Source organism: Macaca mulatta, chromosome 14 (genome assembly GCF_049350105.2).
Source record: "Macaca mulatta isolate MMU2019108-1 chromosome 14, T2T-MMU8v2.0, whole genome shotgun sequence".
Lineage (NCBI taxonomy): Eukaryota > Metazoa > Chordata > Mammalia > Primates > Cercopithecidae > Macaca > Macaca mulatta.
The window spans coordinates 52,039,531-52,056,275 of NC_133419.1; the positions used below are offsets into that span (position 1 = coordinate 52,039,531).

Genomic DNA, 16,745 nt, shown 5'->3' on the forward strand with positions numbered 1-16,745 from the left:
TTCACTCTTTGCTCAAATATTTGCTTAGCACCTGCCGTCTATCAGGTACTGTGCTAGGCACTGAGGATACACCAACAAAGACACTGTCTTTGCCATATAGGAACTCATTATTTAGGTCAGAGAGTCAGACATACAAAAAGGTAATTACAGTTGGGTTCTGTTATGTATTGTTAACATATGGGAGTGCTATGGAACATAAGAAGTGAATGATTAACTGTGTGGAGAATCTTAATGTTTTTGCCAGGGATAAAAGAAGGTGGAGTTCAGGGGTAAGGAGGCTGAGAGGGAACAGGCAGCAGAACAATTTGTGTAAAAGTATGTTTCGGGAAAGCTTAATATGGCAGGTGTTTTAAGAACTCTAGAGTTAGAGTGTAGTATGATAATAGATGACAGTAAGTAGATTGGAACCAGGTTGTAAAAAAGCCTTGTATAATATTCTAAAGAGTACAGACCTTCCCATTAAGCATGAGGAAACCATTGGTAGTTTTTAAGCAAGGATTGTAATATGATTACATTTGTCTAGAGTGGTGATTTTGTGTGGAGGACAGAATACAAGGAGATGGGAATTCTAAAGTCTTTCTAATAGTCCAGGAGGAATCAAGGACAAGGGAATGGAGATGGAGACCTTTCTGATGTCTGGTGCTGCCTTCAGAGGCAATTGACCAAAAGTATGAAATAAAGACATTCTACAGATTTTTAGATTTTTAGCTTTGTTCACCCGCTGCACCTATCTCACCCCCACCACATACACACATACTCCACACATGGCTATTTGTACTAGCTACCAATGATGCCTACATGCATTCCCTATGCAATAATCAGTAATTGATCCCCTACTATGTGAGACCATTCTGTTTTTTCTAACTATGGTCTAACTTTGGCCTATGGGCCAAAATCAGCTCCTTGCCTGTTTTTTATAAAGTTTTATTGAAACATACACATGTGGCTGGGCACAGTGGCTCACGCCTGTAATTCCAGCACTTTGTGAAGCCGAGGATCACTGGAGGTCTGGAGTTTGAGATCAGCCTGGCCAACATGGTGAAACCCCATCTCTACCAACAATACAAAAATTAGCTGTGGTGTGGTGGCAGGCGCCTGTAATCCCAGCTACTCTAGAGGCTGTGGCAGGAGAATCTCTTGAACCTGGAAGACAGAAGTTGCAGTGAGCCAAGATAGCACCACTGCATTCCAGCCTGGGTGACAGAGACTCCATCTCCAAAAAAAGAAAAACATACACATGCTCATTTATATACATATTCTCTGTGGCTGATTTCACTTTACAGTGGCAGAGTGAAGTAGTTCTAGTAGAAACCATGTGGCCTACAAGCCTGAAGTATTTACTCTGGCCCTTTACAGAAAATGTTTGCCAATCCCTGGTCCAAACTAGTTAATTCTTACTAGAAGAAAGAAGGGAAGGTGTAATAGTTTCTTAAGGACAGTTTATCTTTGGAGAAATAGCCTTACTAGTAAATAATTTTTTGTTTTTTTGTTTTTTTTCAAATCTAGGGTTGTCCTTCCTTTTAAGTGACTATGTTCCAAAAGAGGAAGGTAATATTAGGTATTATTAATCAGGGAACGCTGCTTTGGAAATGTGACTGTAAATTGAATGCTTGGTTTTTGGGAGTAGTAATGTTAAAAATGATATGGGAGGTTAAAATGTTGGCCTTGCTGATCTAGATGCAGAAGTATCAAGAACCACCTGGAGAGCTGTACAGCTTTTTCTTTTAATGAAAAAGGGAAGAAAAAAGTCAGAGCAATATAAAGATGAGATGTAGGTTTAAGGAAACTAGAAGGCTAATGTGTGGCATAATTTGCAGGCCTGTAGGCCAGGTAATCCTGTGACGAGAATATAAGGATACATAGCTAGAGGCCAGCGCGGTGGCTCGCACCTGTAATCCCAACACTTTGGGAGGCCGAGGTGGATCACTTGAGGTCAGGAGTTCGAGACCAGCCTGGGCAACATGGTGAAACTCCCTCTCTACTAAAAATACAAAAATTAGCTGGGCATGGTGGTACATGCCTGTAATCCCCGCTACTCTGGAGGCTGAGGCAGGACAATTGCTTGAACCCGGGAGGCAGAGGTTGCAGTAAGCCAAGATTGCACCATGGCACTCCAGCCTGGGTGACAAAGTGAGACTCCATGTCAAAAAAAAAAAAAAAAAGATACATAGCTAGAGACCAAGATCTGCTCCATACTATTGTACTGAGGACTCATCTCCAACATACTCCTACTTTAAGAATTTTTTTTTTTGATGGTGGGTATATTGAGTAATTGAAAGAATGATAGATTTTGTGAATTACATCAGTAGGGTTTTCATCTCTGGCTCATGAACTGATGAGTAGGTGGATGGAATATTGTTTTCACTTCTTTGTTTTAATTTCTCTTTCTTTAGGATCTATAGCACAAAAGCTTTCTAAGGCAAAATTGGGTGAAAGGTCTGTGTGTGTTTCCTCGGTTTTTAAAATCTTTCTTTCTTTCAGGTTATCCTACCTACAAAGAAAAAGTAAAGAAAAGGCCTGGAGGCCGCCCAGAAGTGATCTACAACTATGTCCAAAGGCCCTTTATTCGAATGTCCTGGGAGAAGGAAGAAGGAAAGAGTCGGCATGTGGACTTTCAGTGTGTAAAGAGTAAATCTATCACCAATCTTGCAGCAGCTGCAGCAGACATTCCCCAGGACCAGCTGGTGGTCATGCACCCAACTCCGCAAGTGGATGAGCTGGATATTCTCCCTATCCATCCCCCTTCTGGCAACAGTGACCTCGATCCTGATGCACAGAATCCAATGCTGTGACGCTGATTTTCCTTGAAACCATAGCATGCTACTCTTCACAGTGACGTTGTACTCTCCTCATTCTGCACTGCAAGGCCACTGTTCTTCATTGTGAGATGCACATAACAATGTTTAGGATATTGCAGTGTAGGCTTTTTTAAAGACCAAAGGTAGCTGAATGGTTTTTTAAAAAATGAGTACAACTCTAGCATTTTGAAGTTCCAGTTATATAAATGTATTTGTTTACCAGTAGGTTTGTGAAATTGGTTCTTTGTATGGGGGACGGTCCTTTTTCACACATCTAGGTCTTTTCAAAAGTGGTGGAAATTGGCAGCTGGAGTACTTTCAGTTTGGATTGATAGCCATCACACCCCAGATAAAATGCAGAGTATTCTATAGTTGCACTTTATAAATGGTGGTTAAATGGAAATGTTCAAGCCATTTTATAGTTGTGATACACAATATAATTTAAGTGCTTCTGTCAAAGTATTCCTCCAGTAAAAATTGTGTAGTTTGCTGCCCGTGATGAGCAAAAAGTATTTATCTTGGGTTTATCTGAATGATCAGGATGAGATTTAATGCCCGTATCTTACCAGTGCAGTTATCTCCAGGGCCGGTTCACCCTTTAGAGTGAGTCACATGCAGGGAGTGTGAAAGTCAGAGGTGGTTTATTATCCAGTCTGCCTTACCCTTAATCTGTTCACAGATATTTATTTACTAATGCTTTTTTTTTCTTAAGAGTTATGGGATAGGAAAATGAAGTGTTTGCTCTTCATTTACTAAATGATTGTAAACTTGAGTTTTTCATCAAAATAAAATTCCATTGTTTTAATGTTTCTGACCAAATTTATAACCACGTTGACTAGATTTTTAGTCTCATAATTTCCCATCCCCTGGTATAAGTATTATTAGAAATAGTAGCTCAAGGAACTTTAACTTATTGTATGTGTGATGAGGCATTTAAATTCCCTACTAATTATAAAATATACTATAAATCAAAACAATATTAGAGCTGAAAAGAGTATTTTCTAGTCCAACTTGATATGAAGGGCAAAATGACTTTACTAGTTCATATAGTCACCCTAAGTTTCAGAGCCAGTTTCTCATACTAGTTCAGTGCTTTTTCCATGATACCATGCTACTTTGCTTAGCAAATTATTTATGCAAATGTTATTCTAAATATTCTGTGGTCCAATTCAAGAAGGAATCAAATATTTAGGTGCCTTAGGACTGGGGTCACTTACTATATAACTGAAGTAGTATTAGAAAGGTGCAGCATTAGAAAAGCCAATGTGTTAAATATAATCTTGAATTTATAATTTCAGAGGATTCGATGTTTGCGTGTAAGCAGTAACATCTTTGCTCTCACATAAATTAAAATTGCAACAATTTAGAAATGAACTATTTTAACAACACAGCTAAGCTAGTAGCATGGGGAAATTATGCAAGCCCAGAATTGCTATGAAGGCCAGAAAAGCACCACAAATTTTACTGGCGTAGATCATCCTTGAACATCCACTGTAGAAACTCATAATCCAGCCCTGCAACACATAGGATTTTTTTTTTCTAATTATTTGAAGTGTGAACAGTATTTATAGAACAAGGGAAACATTTATTAAAAATATTTAACTGTCTAGTACGTTATACTTTAACCCATATTTATAGTAAAGGATTCTTACAAGGAAGAATAAACGGCTTTATGATACAATTAGTATAAGAAATATCCACATGGGGGACTTCTTTGTAGTGTAAAAACACCATACATCTGAAATGACCATTTGCATATAAAAGCTACCAATGATGCTTCTGTGCACAATGATTAAAAAATTCAACACAAACAGAATCCAAAATATACAATTAATGCAAGCTATCCACAGCTAGCCCAATAATCAATGATGAGGAAACACTGGAGCAGGCTTAGTTCCACTTTGTCTGAAGTTACACATAGTAAGATTGACTTGTATCAATGGCTCTGAGATGGCTTTTATGAAGTCAGTACATAAAAGCTATTCTCTCCTTATCCAGTAAGCTTCACAGACTGTAAAACTCCACCAGTAATGCACTTTGATACTATAGCTGTTGCCAAAGCAACATGTAGGGTTTACAGTGGCCATGGCAAGTCACTAAAGTCAACAGGGCCACCCAGTCCAGCATCTGCTTCCAAGAGGCTCATGATGACAGCCATTGCTGCCTCATCATTACTGGGACTACTTGATCCTTGGTCGTTGTCAATCATGTCTATACCTATGTGGGGGTTCTCACCTGTGGGAGGAGATAAAGACAGGTCAGTGATTTTTTTTTTTAAAAAGCGGATTAAGTAAGCAATTCCTAAGCACACTTTTAATAAGAAAGTTACATTTAATGGTAGAGTGAGAGGCTGCTTTTTGGGCTGCATGGCTATCTTTTTTTATATTGCTGTTTTTCAGAGGAAAGAACCAATTTTAAAAAAATACATAAGACATAAGTGGGGTTAAGCTGTGAAGAGACACAGCTCTAAGGAATCAAATGATCATTTTAGAAATAAGTAAAAAGTGCTTAAAATTTAATCTTAAAAATATTTGAGTTGAGCTTATTTTAATATTCTGATATAACCAGTTAAGAGGAGTTACAAAAAGAAAGGCAAATAGGAAGGGAGAGTTTAGGGGAAAAAAACAGATCTAGAAAGACAAGTAGAGAAAAAGATGGATGTGATGGGAAAAGCAAACTCTTTTCACTTAATGACTTTTAGTACCTTCTGATATGCTTACTAATCACCCTTCTAGGCATTATCTCTGAACCTTCATTAGCCGCCTCTCTGAAGAGATTATGCCCCACATGGGAGAAAGCCTATGTCTAGGTAGTTGTAGCCTCCTCTTGAGTTCCAGGCACAAATTTGGACCTCCACCAAAACCCAAACACTGAAGTCAACTTTTTAGAGAGTTAAACAAATTTTAAACTTTTATTCTGTTCCTATCAAATTTATCTAGGATTAGCTTGTTTCATACAGTTCAGTTCTTAAAACTATGTCAGATGTTTTGCAAGCTCATTGCAATGGAAATGAATAATAATGCCACTTACCAAGAATAGAAGAACTATCAGAATATGGATAACCTGGGTTCTCCTGAGCCTGGCCTGATAGTAGGCCACTGGAAGGAATGTCTGGAGTCCCTCCATTTAAAATCTACAAACAAAAAGAGGGAAGTGTGAAGTTTGAATCAGTATTATGAGCAATGCCAAAAGGAAAATGAAGCATGTTGGAAATGCATGGGGTGGGGGTGGGGAGAAGCTTCAAATGGCTTCAGTTTTCTGTTGGATGATTTCAAACAAGGAACTGTTAGACATGGTCATAGTAAGAAAAAAACCTCTCCCCCAAACTGTTCTTTTCTCTTCATTTTAGTGAGCTCACAGAGGCAACTTAGAGGCTGAATAAAATCCCAAGAGCATTCAACTGCCTGGAATCATGATGCCTACATATTTCTTTAGGACCAATGCCTAAATTTCAATGAGCCCAGCTAGGTATTTCCCCTATAAGGGAATAAAACATAGTGACAGATATTTCTGAAGAAGAAATAAGTGGAGTTAACAAACTGTGAAGAGACACAGCTCTAAGGAGTCAAATGAACAAAACACTTAAAAGTAAATCTCTTATACTACAGGTGCCAACTTCAGTAACCTGTGGTTTAAGTTCTTAAGACAGGCCACTGGGGAGGATTATTACTGCTACTCAGTAGGAGAATTCTAATTCTGTCTCAAAATCTCCCCCACTCACCCCAGCTGCCTTCCCCTGGCTGAGTATCAAAGAAGAGCATTCTTTGAGACCTATCTGGATATACATGAGGAAACAGTTTGGTAGCTACTGCTTTCAGGAGCAGCAGGGATTTCAGGCCTTGCCAGTAGGTGGCATTATAACTTACTTTATTTCCACAGCAATGTTTTGGTCTAGGGACCCTTTTACACTCTTAAAAAAATTATTGAGGACTCCAAAGAACTTTAGCTTATGTAGGCTGTATTTATCAATATTTACTGTATTTGAAATTAAAACTAATAGATTTCTTAAATGTAAGAAACCCACTATATGTCGACATAAATAATGAATAGTATTTTAATGAAAAATAACTACTTTCCAAAAAATAACAAAAAATTATCAAGAAGGGTATTATTTTACATTTTTGCAAATCTAATGTGTGGCTTAATAATTTTCAACTGGATTCTCATATATGTTTTTCCATTCAGTCTATTTAGATACGTCTTGTGATTCAAGTATATGAAGGAAATCCGACCTCCCACAGATAAGTAGTTGGAAAAGGGAGGCATATGTTAATAGACTTTTCAAATAATTGTATTCTTTTTTGATACCACTTCAAAACTTGACACGTAGAAGTTTCTTAAAGGTGAGTTGCAAAGTGGAATCTGAAACCGTATCAATGAATTTTTTGTACTCTTTTATATCTTTGCACTTAGGATAGATCTTTTACCCTTACATGATTTTGAAATATCTTGCATCGTTTAGTTAGAAAATATTGGTTCATTGAATTATGCATATCTTCTATATGTTGACACATTTCATTATACAGCATCAAAATACCACCATTGTTAATACTTCCTATCTCATCAACAACATTTTTTAAGTTTTAGGAAGATCTCAAGGTCAAAGTAGCAGATACAAGTTTTCTAAAAATTCCAATTTTTGCTTGAAAGCTCACATTTTATCATTGGCAACAAACGTTGTCAGTCATTTTCCTTGAAGTGATAGGTTCACTTCGTTCATTTCCAAAAAAATGTATTCTAAATACACAAAACTGAATGACCATATACAATAAAAATGGTGTCCAATGAAAATAGCAGCTAGTTCAACTCACAACTTAATCACACAAGTAGTTTTTGAGACAAACATCATACTTTGGTATGCAGCACAAGTTCTTTGTGTGTACTTCTCATTTTGTCACAGAGCATTAAAAAGATACGTACTTGAGAATTTTATAAAAGTAATGATGGACATTTTCCCTCCCTCCTTCCCTCCTTGACAGGGTCTCACTCTGGTTGCCCAGGCTGGAGTACAGTGGCACAATCTCAGCTCACTGCAGCCTCAACCTCCCAGGCTCAGGTGATTCTCCCACCTCAGTCCCCCGAGTAGCTGGGATTACAGGTACACCACCACACCTGGATAATTTTTTGTATTTTTTAGTAGAGATGGGATTTCTCTATGTTGCCCAGACTTGCCTCGAACCGTTGGACTCAGTTTGCCTGCCTCAGCTTCCCAGAGTGCTGAGATTACAGGGGTGAATTGCTGCACCTAGCCACGATGGACAATCTTAAATGAAACTGGCTTTAAACTTTTTTTTTTTTTTTTTTTTTAATCGCAAGTGTGTGGTGGTGAAGAATACAGTGACTACTAGTATAGTTTGGTGCCACTTGTCTGATTTTGGTAAAATGCCAGCAGTTTTACCCAACAGTGCTTTTAGCATGAATAGTGCACATTATCAATACAGTGAAAAAATTAATGTCTTAACATTATTAAGAAAATAGCTTTAACGTTGCAGACCCTTAAAAGGATCTTGTGCCCCCTCTTTCTGGAAAAAGACTGCAGGTGACATTTGTAGAAGTGCTGCTTTATCTGAATTTTCCTTAGTGCTTCTGGATGTCTGTACTCTCCTGGGACCTACAGAGGCTCACTTAGGCTTCCTTTTTAGCTTGATCCTGACTGAAACAACTGCAGGCAAAATGGTTCATTTTTGGACCTTCCAAATTTGAAAGTGACTGAAAAGGGCTGGGTACGGTGCACCATTTAATACTGCTGTCAGTTTTAACTGTCTTGTTTAAGCTGCTTTTCTTGTAAGTTCTGCTGCCCAGGATTCATCTCATGAGAACACATCCAAATTTCTTCTCGCAGATTCATTTTATAATCCATTCTTCCCAAAGAAAAGGAAGAAGTTTCATAAGTGCCTCAAAAATAGCTGGAGCTTTATGATGCAGAGCACAGCTTTTGATTGCTGGTAGTTGTTGATGTGAAAAGAATTGGAAGTCATGAGCCCAGGATTGTAGTTTCGGGCCATACTTATAAAACGAACACTGAGGAGCCTGGATCTTGTCACTATAATGTTGTGAAGGTGAGATGAGACAATGTATATGAAAGTTCTTTGAGTAATATTTAAGCCTATACTGGACTGATAACCTTTACAAAACCAAGTAGTAGAATCCCTGGTAATACCAGGAGTCAAGTAAAGTACCTAAAAGTTAACTTGAGAAGCAGAGACTGGAAGACCACCCTAAGAAGATGGTGGATCCAATATGCAGGAAGGACCTGGAGGTGTAACAGAAGGACAACTAAGAAGACGGCTGGCAAGCAGTGCCTGTGTTAGGGGCAGGGGGACGAGGGGCACGGGATGCCAAACCCAGACTTCACCTGTCAATGGGTATTGTGAGCCAAGCACTTCCACATATATTATCTCATAATAGGACCTCATGTGCAAAGATGCTGGCTACCCTAACCAGTATTCGCTCCATTATAAAGAAAACTAGGGCTTGAAAGTTGTACAAGTTCATATAACTAGCACATGGCAAGGCCAAGCTTCGAACCCAGGTCTTTCTTACTTTGTAGTCTTACCCATTAATTTGTTGACTTTCAACCTTTTTGAGGGGAGCAAAACCCTTTTTCAAATAGAAATGTTTGCAGAAGATTCCTATATAAAAAAGAAGTATTGCTGCCCTTGCAGAAGCAGGATTTCTGCCCTTACCTTCTCTCCTTAGCAACTACCCCCACGCCCATCCCACCTGGTAACACCACAGCTCTTGGTAACCTGAACAAACCTCCGGGGAGCTCAGTTTTGAAAATCCTTGCCCTGCTTTTGATGGTTTGTGCCCTAGGAGTCCTGCCTATGGAAATTCCTAATATTCTCTCTCTGTATGTGTTTTAGGAGATGGGGAGGGAAGCCATTGTGTCCAAAATGCTGGCCTTTAAATTGTCCTAAGCTCTACTGACATCAGGCGGTATAAACAGATTTATGATTTATGATTAACGTGGGCCTAGGTTTATAAGTTCTCCGGCAAAGATGAAAACAAATGACTGGTTCCTAAACCTATTTATAGTGTAGTCTTACAGAAAGCTTTTCATGAGGGCTGGTGATTGATCCACTGCTTGGATCCAATGCTGTCACACCACAGGAACCTCCAGGCAGCAGATCCCCAAGTATTCTGCAGCTATAAGGCATGGCTTGATTTCCAAAGCAGTGCTGGTGGCATTGCTGTTTCCATTGCCTGCCCTAGACACTAATATTTTCTCCCTTGAAAACTCCTGGCAGATAATGAGAAACTTTTCTATGTGAGGTACTCAATAATCTTTCCCTCATGGGAACTCTGAATTTGCTCCCTCAATTAACTGAACTGACAGTTCCCCATTCCTTATTCTTTCTCCCTTCTTCCACTCACATGGAAGAAAGCCTCTGAGGATGCCAGCAAGCCTCCCTAGCCCTACCAGTATGCTTTATATCCAGCCTCACACAGATGGATTTACTTCAAGGAGGAAGTAGTCCAACTTGTCTCAGCAGTCACAGTTGCAATTCCATACTCCCACCCCCAACATTTCAGATCTTGGGCAAGAGGCTCTCTAGCTTAGGCTAAGAGTCATCAGTCTTACCTTCTTGCCTCCTGGAGAAGAGGCATCAGGGGGAGGCGTACTCGTGATGTTCAGTGGGCTGGAGCCACAGCTAGAAGGTGATGACCCTCTTATCCTGTCAGAAAAGAGAATTACACTGCCTTTTCTTTTTTCAGTGGAGTGTGTGTGTTTTGTTAAGGGGTAAAGGTGAGAAAGGGGATGAAGATCTAGATTAGGGTTTGGCAAGCTTTTTCTGTAAGGCCCAGATAGTAGGCTCTCTAGGCCATACAGTGTCTGTCACAAAAGGTCAACTCTGCCTCTGCAGCTTGAAAGCAGCCACAGTCATGAATCGGTGTGGCTGTGTTCCAGTAAAACTTTATTTACAAAAAGAGGTGACAAGCTGGATTTGTTCTGCAGGCACCGAATGCAGTCCCTAGAGTCAAGCATCTCACTGACAAAGCCCTTGGATTGGAGTTTGCATTCAGTTGGTGAATTTCAAGTAAGTGGCCAGTTTTATTTCCTCACAGAATCCAGGTGAATTGGAGGAGGCCTTCGAAGATCAACCTGCATTTTTGATCCACAGCAAAAAATTTATCCCCTTCTCCACAAACACTGTTTAGCTAGTGAATACTCTCAGGACATGGAGGGCACCAGGCTCTAAAAGGTAGCCTAGGAGTAGTGATAGTAAGAGCAGTCTTCGAAGGCAGTGGTTGATGAAAAATGGGTCCAGGACTTTCTTATCTAGCATATCTCTCAGAAGATTTATAGAAGGGAAGACTTAGAACTGTAAATCCATCTAAACACTTGTCAGGCTGAAGGACCTCAGGAAAGAATCCATCACTTGGGATTGCAGCTAGAGTTAAGGGAGAGTGTGATGGCAGTTGTGTAACCACAGGGCTCTCAGCTCCTACATGGGTGGATGCAGCTTTTGGGTGACCCAGAGACCACTCCTCCACTGCCCAGAAGTCCTTTGGTTCTTGTATTGCCTCATTCTCTAGATTTGAGAGTGAACAAGTTTTCTTTCTGGATTATAAGCTTCTTAACGGCAGTTTACAACTACGTATCATGTATTCTCAGCATGCACAAATAGCTGCTAATTGCTTACAGAAAAATTGCTGAGTGTCCCCTACCTTTCCCTACTTACGTCTATGAAACCACTATTTCCCCAGGTTTCTCATCTTGGAATTGCTGTTTCATCATTCCTGATTTCATCTTCAAACGCTAGACCTTAGATTACTGATTTCTCTTTTGGCAGTGTCATCTCTGTCGGATAAGGCCTCATTCCTGGGTTATCAAACATGCCCACCTTCATCTCTCCCTATTCCAATGCAACTTCCACAAAGCGTAACACAAGACTTTGGATGCTTGTTCAGCATCCTACAACAAATGGGGTCTTACAGGTTTCTTCCAGTCCAAACTGCATAGTATCATTTCTTGGGTTTCTTAATCTCCCATCATAGCTTTGTGTCTCCTTCCTACACAAAGCCTGCCCAGTTAGGTAGCTTGTTTCTTGACCCTGAATTTGCCACTCACATGCCCACTCAAGAATATCCCTGACTTTTCTAGAGGGAACATCCACTCTCATTGCAAACCCTGGCTAAGGCCAAGTTCAGATCTTTCCTCCTTCGCTTGCTTTGGCCCATGCACTCTCCCTTTTTCCTGTTATCATAAAGAAAATAGACTTCTAAAAGATTTTAAAATTCTTGAGGTCAAGGACTGTTTGATACTGTTCTTGGATGGTCTCAAGCAAAGTATAGCGTATGCAAATGCAAAGTACAGGGTTTGAAGCTGATTACACTGCACACTACCCTCATATCTCCTTCCTGATGCAGAGGTCATACCCACTAACCCTATGGGGTTGGAAGAGAGCTGTGTTACCTATGGGGATAACAGCCCCTTTATGGGCCAACTGGAAAACAGGCCAGCCTCTAATTCTCCTGACAGAATCCAGTCCAGTGGCAGCAGTTTTTTCTTCCTTTTCTTATTATTATGTTACATTAAGTTGCGTTCTGAAGAATCTGGTTACCACTTTCTCTATTCCCCAAATTTGGACAGACTTATGATAACTGCGTCCCTCTCAATGACTGCTCTTAAAGACAGATTTAATTAATTTTTAAGCACTCACTATATGTCAGGCTATGTTCCTGGAGCTTTCCTGAGTGCCCTCACAATCCTAACACAATTCTTGGGAAATAGTGCTTTCTTTTTATGGTTTAAGTCAACAGACAGCAAGAGGTTAAGTAAGTCTCAGCAGAGCCAGGTAGAGAGACAGGCCCAGGACTCACACGCAGGTGGACTGTTCCTAAGCTCCTTCTCTTTCATATGGAAAGGAAGTCTCTCCCAAGACAACTAGTAATAACTAGCTGATCTGCTTGGTCTCTAGTACTAATCCTGGGCAGCTCTTTGATTGAAAAAAAAAATGAATGTTCTGTTAAGGTCCAGATCACTCTGATAGTTCACAGCTCTACTCCTGCATTCCTGTAAAGTAAAGGTACATCTGTCCGCACTGGGAAGCTCCCTGAGCCGTAAGAAAGTCTCCTCAATAATTCTCTTTAGCTCTGGGCTGTTTTGGTTTAGGATCTTTATTTAAGGCAGGATTTCTTTGTTGGGTGGGGAGCGGGGAACTGTCCTATTTACTATAGGATGTTTAACAAGCAGCATCTCTGGTCTCTATTCACAGGATGTTTAAGTAGCAACCTCCCACCCAGTTGTGAAGACCAAAAATGTCTCCTGACATTGCAAAATATCCCCTGGGGGAAAAAAATTCCCTGGGTTGAGAACCACTGGTTTAACAGAGGAACTAGAAGGTGTTACTTGCCTGTGGATTTCCATGATTTCCTCAGCAATCATTCGGCCTATTTTTCCTGCCCCAGCCCGGGTTCCCCCTGGAATCCCTGGAACAGTGGGGTGGGTCCTCTTTGGGCCACCTACAACAAAGGAATCTGAGAGTAGGAAAGGGGAAAACTGAGGAAGAAATACTATTATGTATTAAAGTAAAACGAGTTTATCCCATGATCCACCTGCAGTTCACCATCAGAGTTGTGCCTTGAGGGACTTTAGGGCTACAGCTTGTCAGGAAAAGGCATTCCAGCAGGGAAAGGCTCGTTTCCTTCTAGGATCTGAGGCTAGTTTTTTCCCTTCATGCAGCATCTAATTCCCTTCATGCACTGAAAAAAACATTTATTGAAGACCACTGTACGTGCCAGGGTTACAGAGACAAGTCCCTGCCCTCAAGGAGCTCACAGTTTAACAGGGAAACCAACAGGATGAACACAATGGCTAAAGCAAAATGTCGTTAAGTTTGACAGGCAAGCACAAGGCAACCAACTCATCTGGGGCCAGGTGCAGCTTCTGGAACAAGTTCACCCTGAGCTGAGTCTTGAGAGATGAGTATGAATTAGCTTGGCAGAGAGGTAAGGAGGCGAAAGCATTCCAGGCACAGCAACCAACACGTGCAGGAGCACTGAGGCAGATTAAAACTTGGGAGACTCCTCCAAGGAATTCATCATGAATGCTGATGAGAGCATGATAGATGAAACTGGGGCAGCAGGTACCAATCCGATCATGAGGAGCCTCTTGGATGCCGTACTAACGAATTTGGACAGTTCCCACAAGCGAATGAGGAGTACCAAAGGACGATACACAGAAAAGGCACAAATGAGATCTGGGTTATTAGAAAGTCCACAGCAAGGTGAATGAACTACAATGGAGGATGGGGTGGGGAGAGTGGGACTAGAGTTGCAAAGTGATTTGCAGTGATCCAGGCAGCAGATGAGGAGGGTGAAATAGCAACAGTGGTGATGAAGTTTAAGAGATAGAAGGTTCAGGACTCCGTGTTTGGATATACTGGAGGAGAGACAGCAGCCAGGTTTCTGGCTTAACCAATCAGGTGGGGGAGTGCAGAAAATCAGCTTGGGATATTCTGAATTTCAGGTGCCTCTGGGAATCCAGGTGGTTCTGTCTATGAGGCATTTGGAGAGACAGATCTGGAGCTTGGGAGAGAGACTGGGGCTGGAGATGTGGATGTGGGAGTCATCGATGGAGATGACTGATGGAGTCATTGATGGGGGCTGCAGCCATGCATGTGGGGATGGTCCCAGGAAGGATGAGTCCAGTGTGGACAGCAGGGACAGGGCCAAGGCTGAGCCTGAGAAGGGAGCCCACTGGGTATGGTACACACCCCAGTGCCGAAAGACACCTTCCTGCCAACCACAGGAGCCAGTGACAGTCACCAAAGAGCACTTCACCTCATGGCCACTAGGCAACACAGGAGGAAAGCACAAGGGGAGTACGAAGTTTGCAAGCTCAAGGGCTTCCAGGGGCTGGCAGCTTTGGGAAGTGCATCAGTGAGCTCCTAGTATTCTGGCTCAACAGAAAGTGACATGACAGTGTCCTCGGCATTCATGGGGAAATCCGCACATCATCCCCTCTAGACCTCCCTTGTTCCACGGAATATGAATGGAGGGGACCCTGAATACTTTAGGGGAGGATATTTGACCACAAGCAGCTTCTCACGGGCAAGTCCCAGGGCCCCAGCAGCACATAGTTACCTTCTCCAGAGGGCAGCATGCTGTCCATGCTGTGGGGGGATGCTGTGAGCTGTGGGAAGGTTGGGTCCCCGCCTTCCAGGACGTTGGCTCTGTGAACATCCCAGCAATAAGGAAACGTGAGTCAGGCCTGCTCAGAACTGTGAACCTTTCAACTTGGCCAAGGTGTCCGGTGTCCACTCTGGACCTGGACAGGCCAGAAAATGAAGTGTGTGTCTGAGTGGGAGAACAGGTCTCACTGTTTGCATCCTGGCCTTTGGCCCCACTGCCTGCCTGGGCCTGCCTAATATGTGTGGGACACAGTTCAGCAGAGGTGGTGGCTGCAGTAACCACTGCCAGCACTACAGCACCTCCTCCTGCCAGCCTGCAGTGCACCTAGCCCTGGCCCTTCACGCAGCTCTAACGATAGGTGGGGTTTGGGACACTATGGGGAAGGAAGAGTAGAGAGCAGGCCTGGCCGAAGAGAGGCTCCTTCACCTCCCTCTGCTCCTCTAGCAGGTAGCAGCCTTTTGAGATGGCATTCCAGCTGCCAGTGCTTGGACCCCCTGCCTGATAGATCCTCAGCCAAGGCCAGTGTGAGCTAGTGCCTGTATGAGCCTTTCATAGATCGTCAACCCCTTCCTCCACAGCAGCACAAGTGGATGCCTAGAGTGCTGGGCCTGTGCAATTCAAAGGTTAGCTGCTTTATCTGGAAGGAAATGTTGCTGTTTCCTGGAGCAGTTTCATAAGCCAGGGCCTGCACGGTACAAGTACTGAAGCTTGTCCTTTGTTAACAATCCTTTCTAGCTTCTGCCAGTCCTGAGGCTTCACAGGTATTAGCAAGATGGCATTAAAGGATGTGATACTGGATGTTGCCTGCACCCCATTTTCTAGATAAGGAGCCCTAGGCATCTCTTTGAAGCAAGGGGAGCTTCAGATATAGGAAAAGTACTTACAAAACAACAGTGTTAGTTGAGACAATATATTCTACTTCCTTGGTCCAAGGGTTCATGAAACTGAACCATCGACTCCGTAGTGTGATAAAAGAACCATCTTTGATTTTAAATTTATAGCAATTAGTTGTAATTTTTTCTCTCGTCTGTAAAACTGAAAATGTAAAGAAAACATGAACATTGTTGTTTTCTCAGATGAAAGTATTAAACAGGACATCCAATACAAAATAGTAAAGGTACCTGAGCAATGACATCGCTCTTTAGTAAGCCAAGGAAACCCCAGTGGTCAACACTCAGGAAACAGGTTGTTTCTGAGGGTCTAACTCAGAGCCTTTCAATTCATTTGTGAAGCTGTCACAATTTTCCATAGTCTGTAAAATTGAGGCTCTAGGGAATTACTGACTGCATGTTATATATCTAACTGGAATCAGCTCTAACATGACCACCAGCAGATGAGAAGGCACTGTCCAAAATGTCATGCTTTATCCCAATCACAAAGCCCGAGGGCAATACAGAACTTATTTCTAAGAACATCCAAATCGACAGAAGCCACTCACCTATTCAACCTCATTCTTTCATATAATAAACATGTAATGAGCACTTCTCATGTGCCAGGCACTGGAGATACAAGAGGAGACAGGCTATGACTCCTGCCCTCAAGAAAAGGAGTGAGGGAAGGCTATACAGGAGAAGAGATCAGAGCCTTGAGGGATGAACACGAGTTTGCCAAGAGAAGGAGGGAGAGAAGAACCCAGCAGTGCCTGAGGAGCAGCAGGGTCTGGTCAGGGAGGGGCCAGTGAGAAGGTCAGGGTGCCTGGAGCACAGGCCTCTGCAGGCAGGGATGGGGACTGAAACTGAGGAGGTGGGCTGGGGCCAGGAGGTGGAAAGTCTCACATTTGAATGCCTGTGAAAAGCGTTTGGGCTT

General features: G+C 42.0%; 2 protein-coding genes across 40 annotated transcripts in view; one reads left to right on the forward strand and one right to left on the reverse strand.

The window, feature by feature from the left end:
• BTBD10 (BTB domain containing 10) overlaps window positions 1–3,617 on the forward strand; it is a 77,869-nt gene extending 74,252 nt beyond the window's left edge. For 12 of the 13 annotated variants that reach the window (XM_028832564.2, XM_077960463.1, XM_077960465.1 and 9 more), the window contains one exon: window positions 2,482–3,617. In XM_028832564.2, coding sequence (XP_028688397.2) covers window positions 2,482–2,792 — 311 coding nt within the window. In that variant the 3' untranslated portion in view covers window positions 2,793–3,617. The remainder of the gene's footprint in view (window positions 1–2,481) is intronic. The other variant, NM_001265857.1, reaches the window with a different exon arrangement.
• Window positions 3,618–4,362: 745 nt separating this feature from the next.
• The window catches only part of ARNTL (aryl hydrocarbon receptor nuclear translocator like), a 109,374-nt gene continuing 96,991 nt past the window's right edge, over window positions 4,363–16,745 (reverse strand). For 15 of the 27 annotated variants that reach the window (XM_077960489.1, XM_028832574.2, XM_028832572.2 and 12 more), the window contains 6 exons: window positions 15,824–15,974; window positions 14,892–14,980; window positions 13,160–13,268; window positions 10,384–10,477; window positions 5,829–5,931; window positions 4,363–5,033 (listed from right to left, as the gene is read on the reverse strand). In XM_077960489.1, the coding sequence (XP_077816615.1) occupies window positions 4,873–5,033; window positions 5,829–5,931; window positions 10,384–10,477; window positions 13,160–13,268; window positions 14,892–14,980; window positions 15,824–15,974 (707 nt within the window). In that variant the 3' untranslated portion in view covers window positions 4,363–4,872. 27 annotated transcript variants of the gene reach the window in all.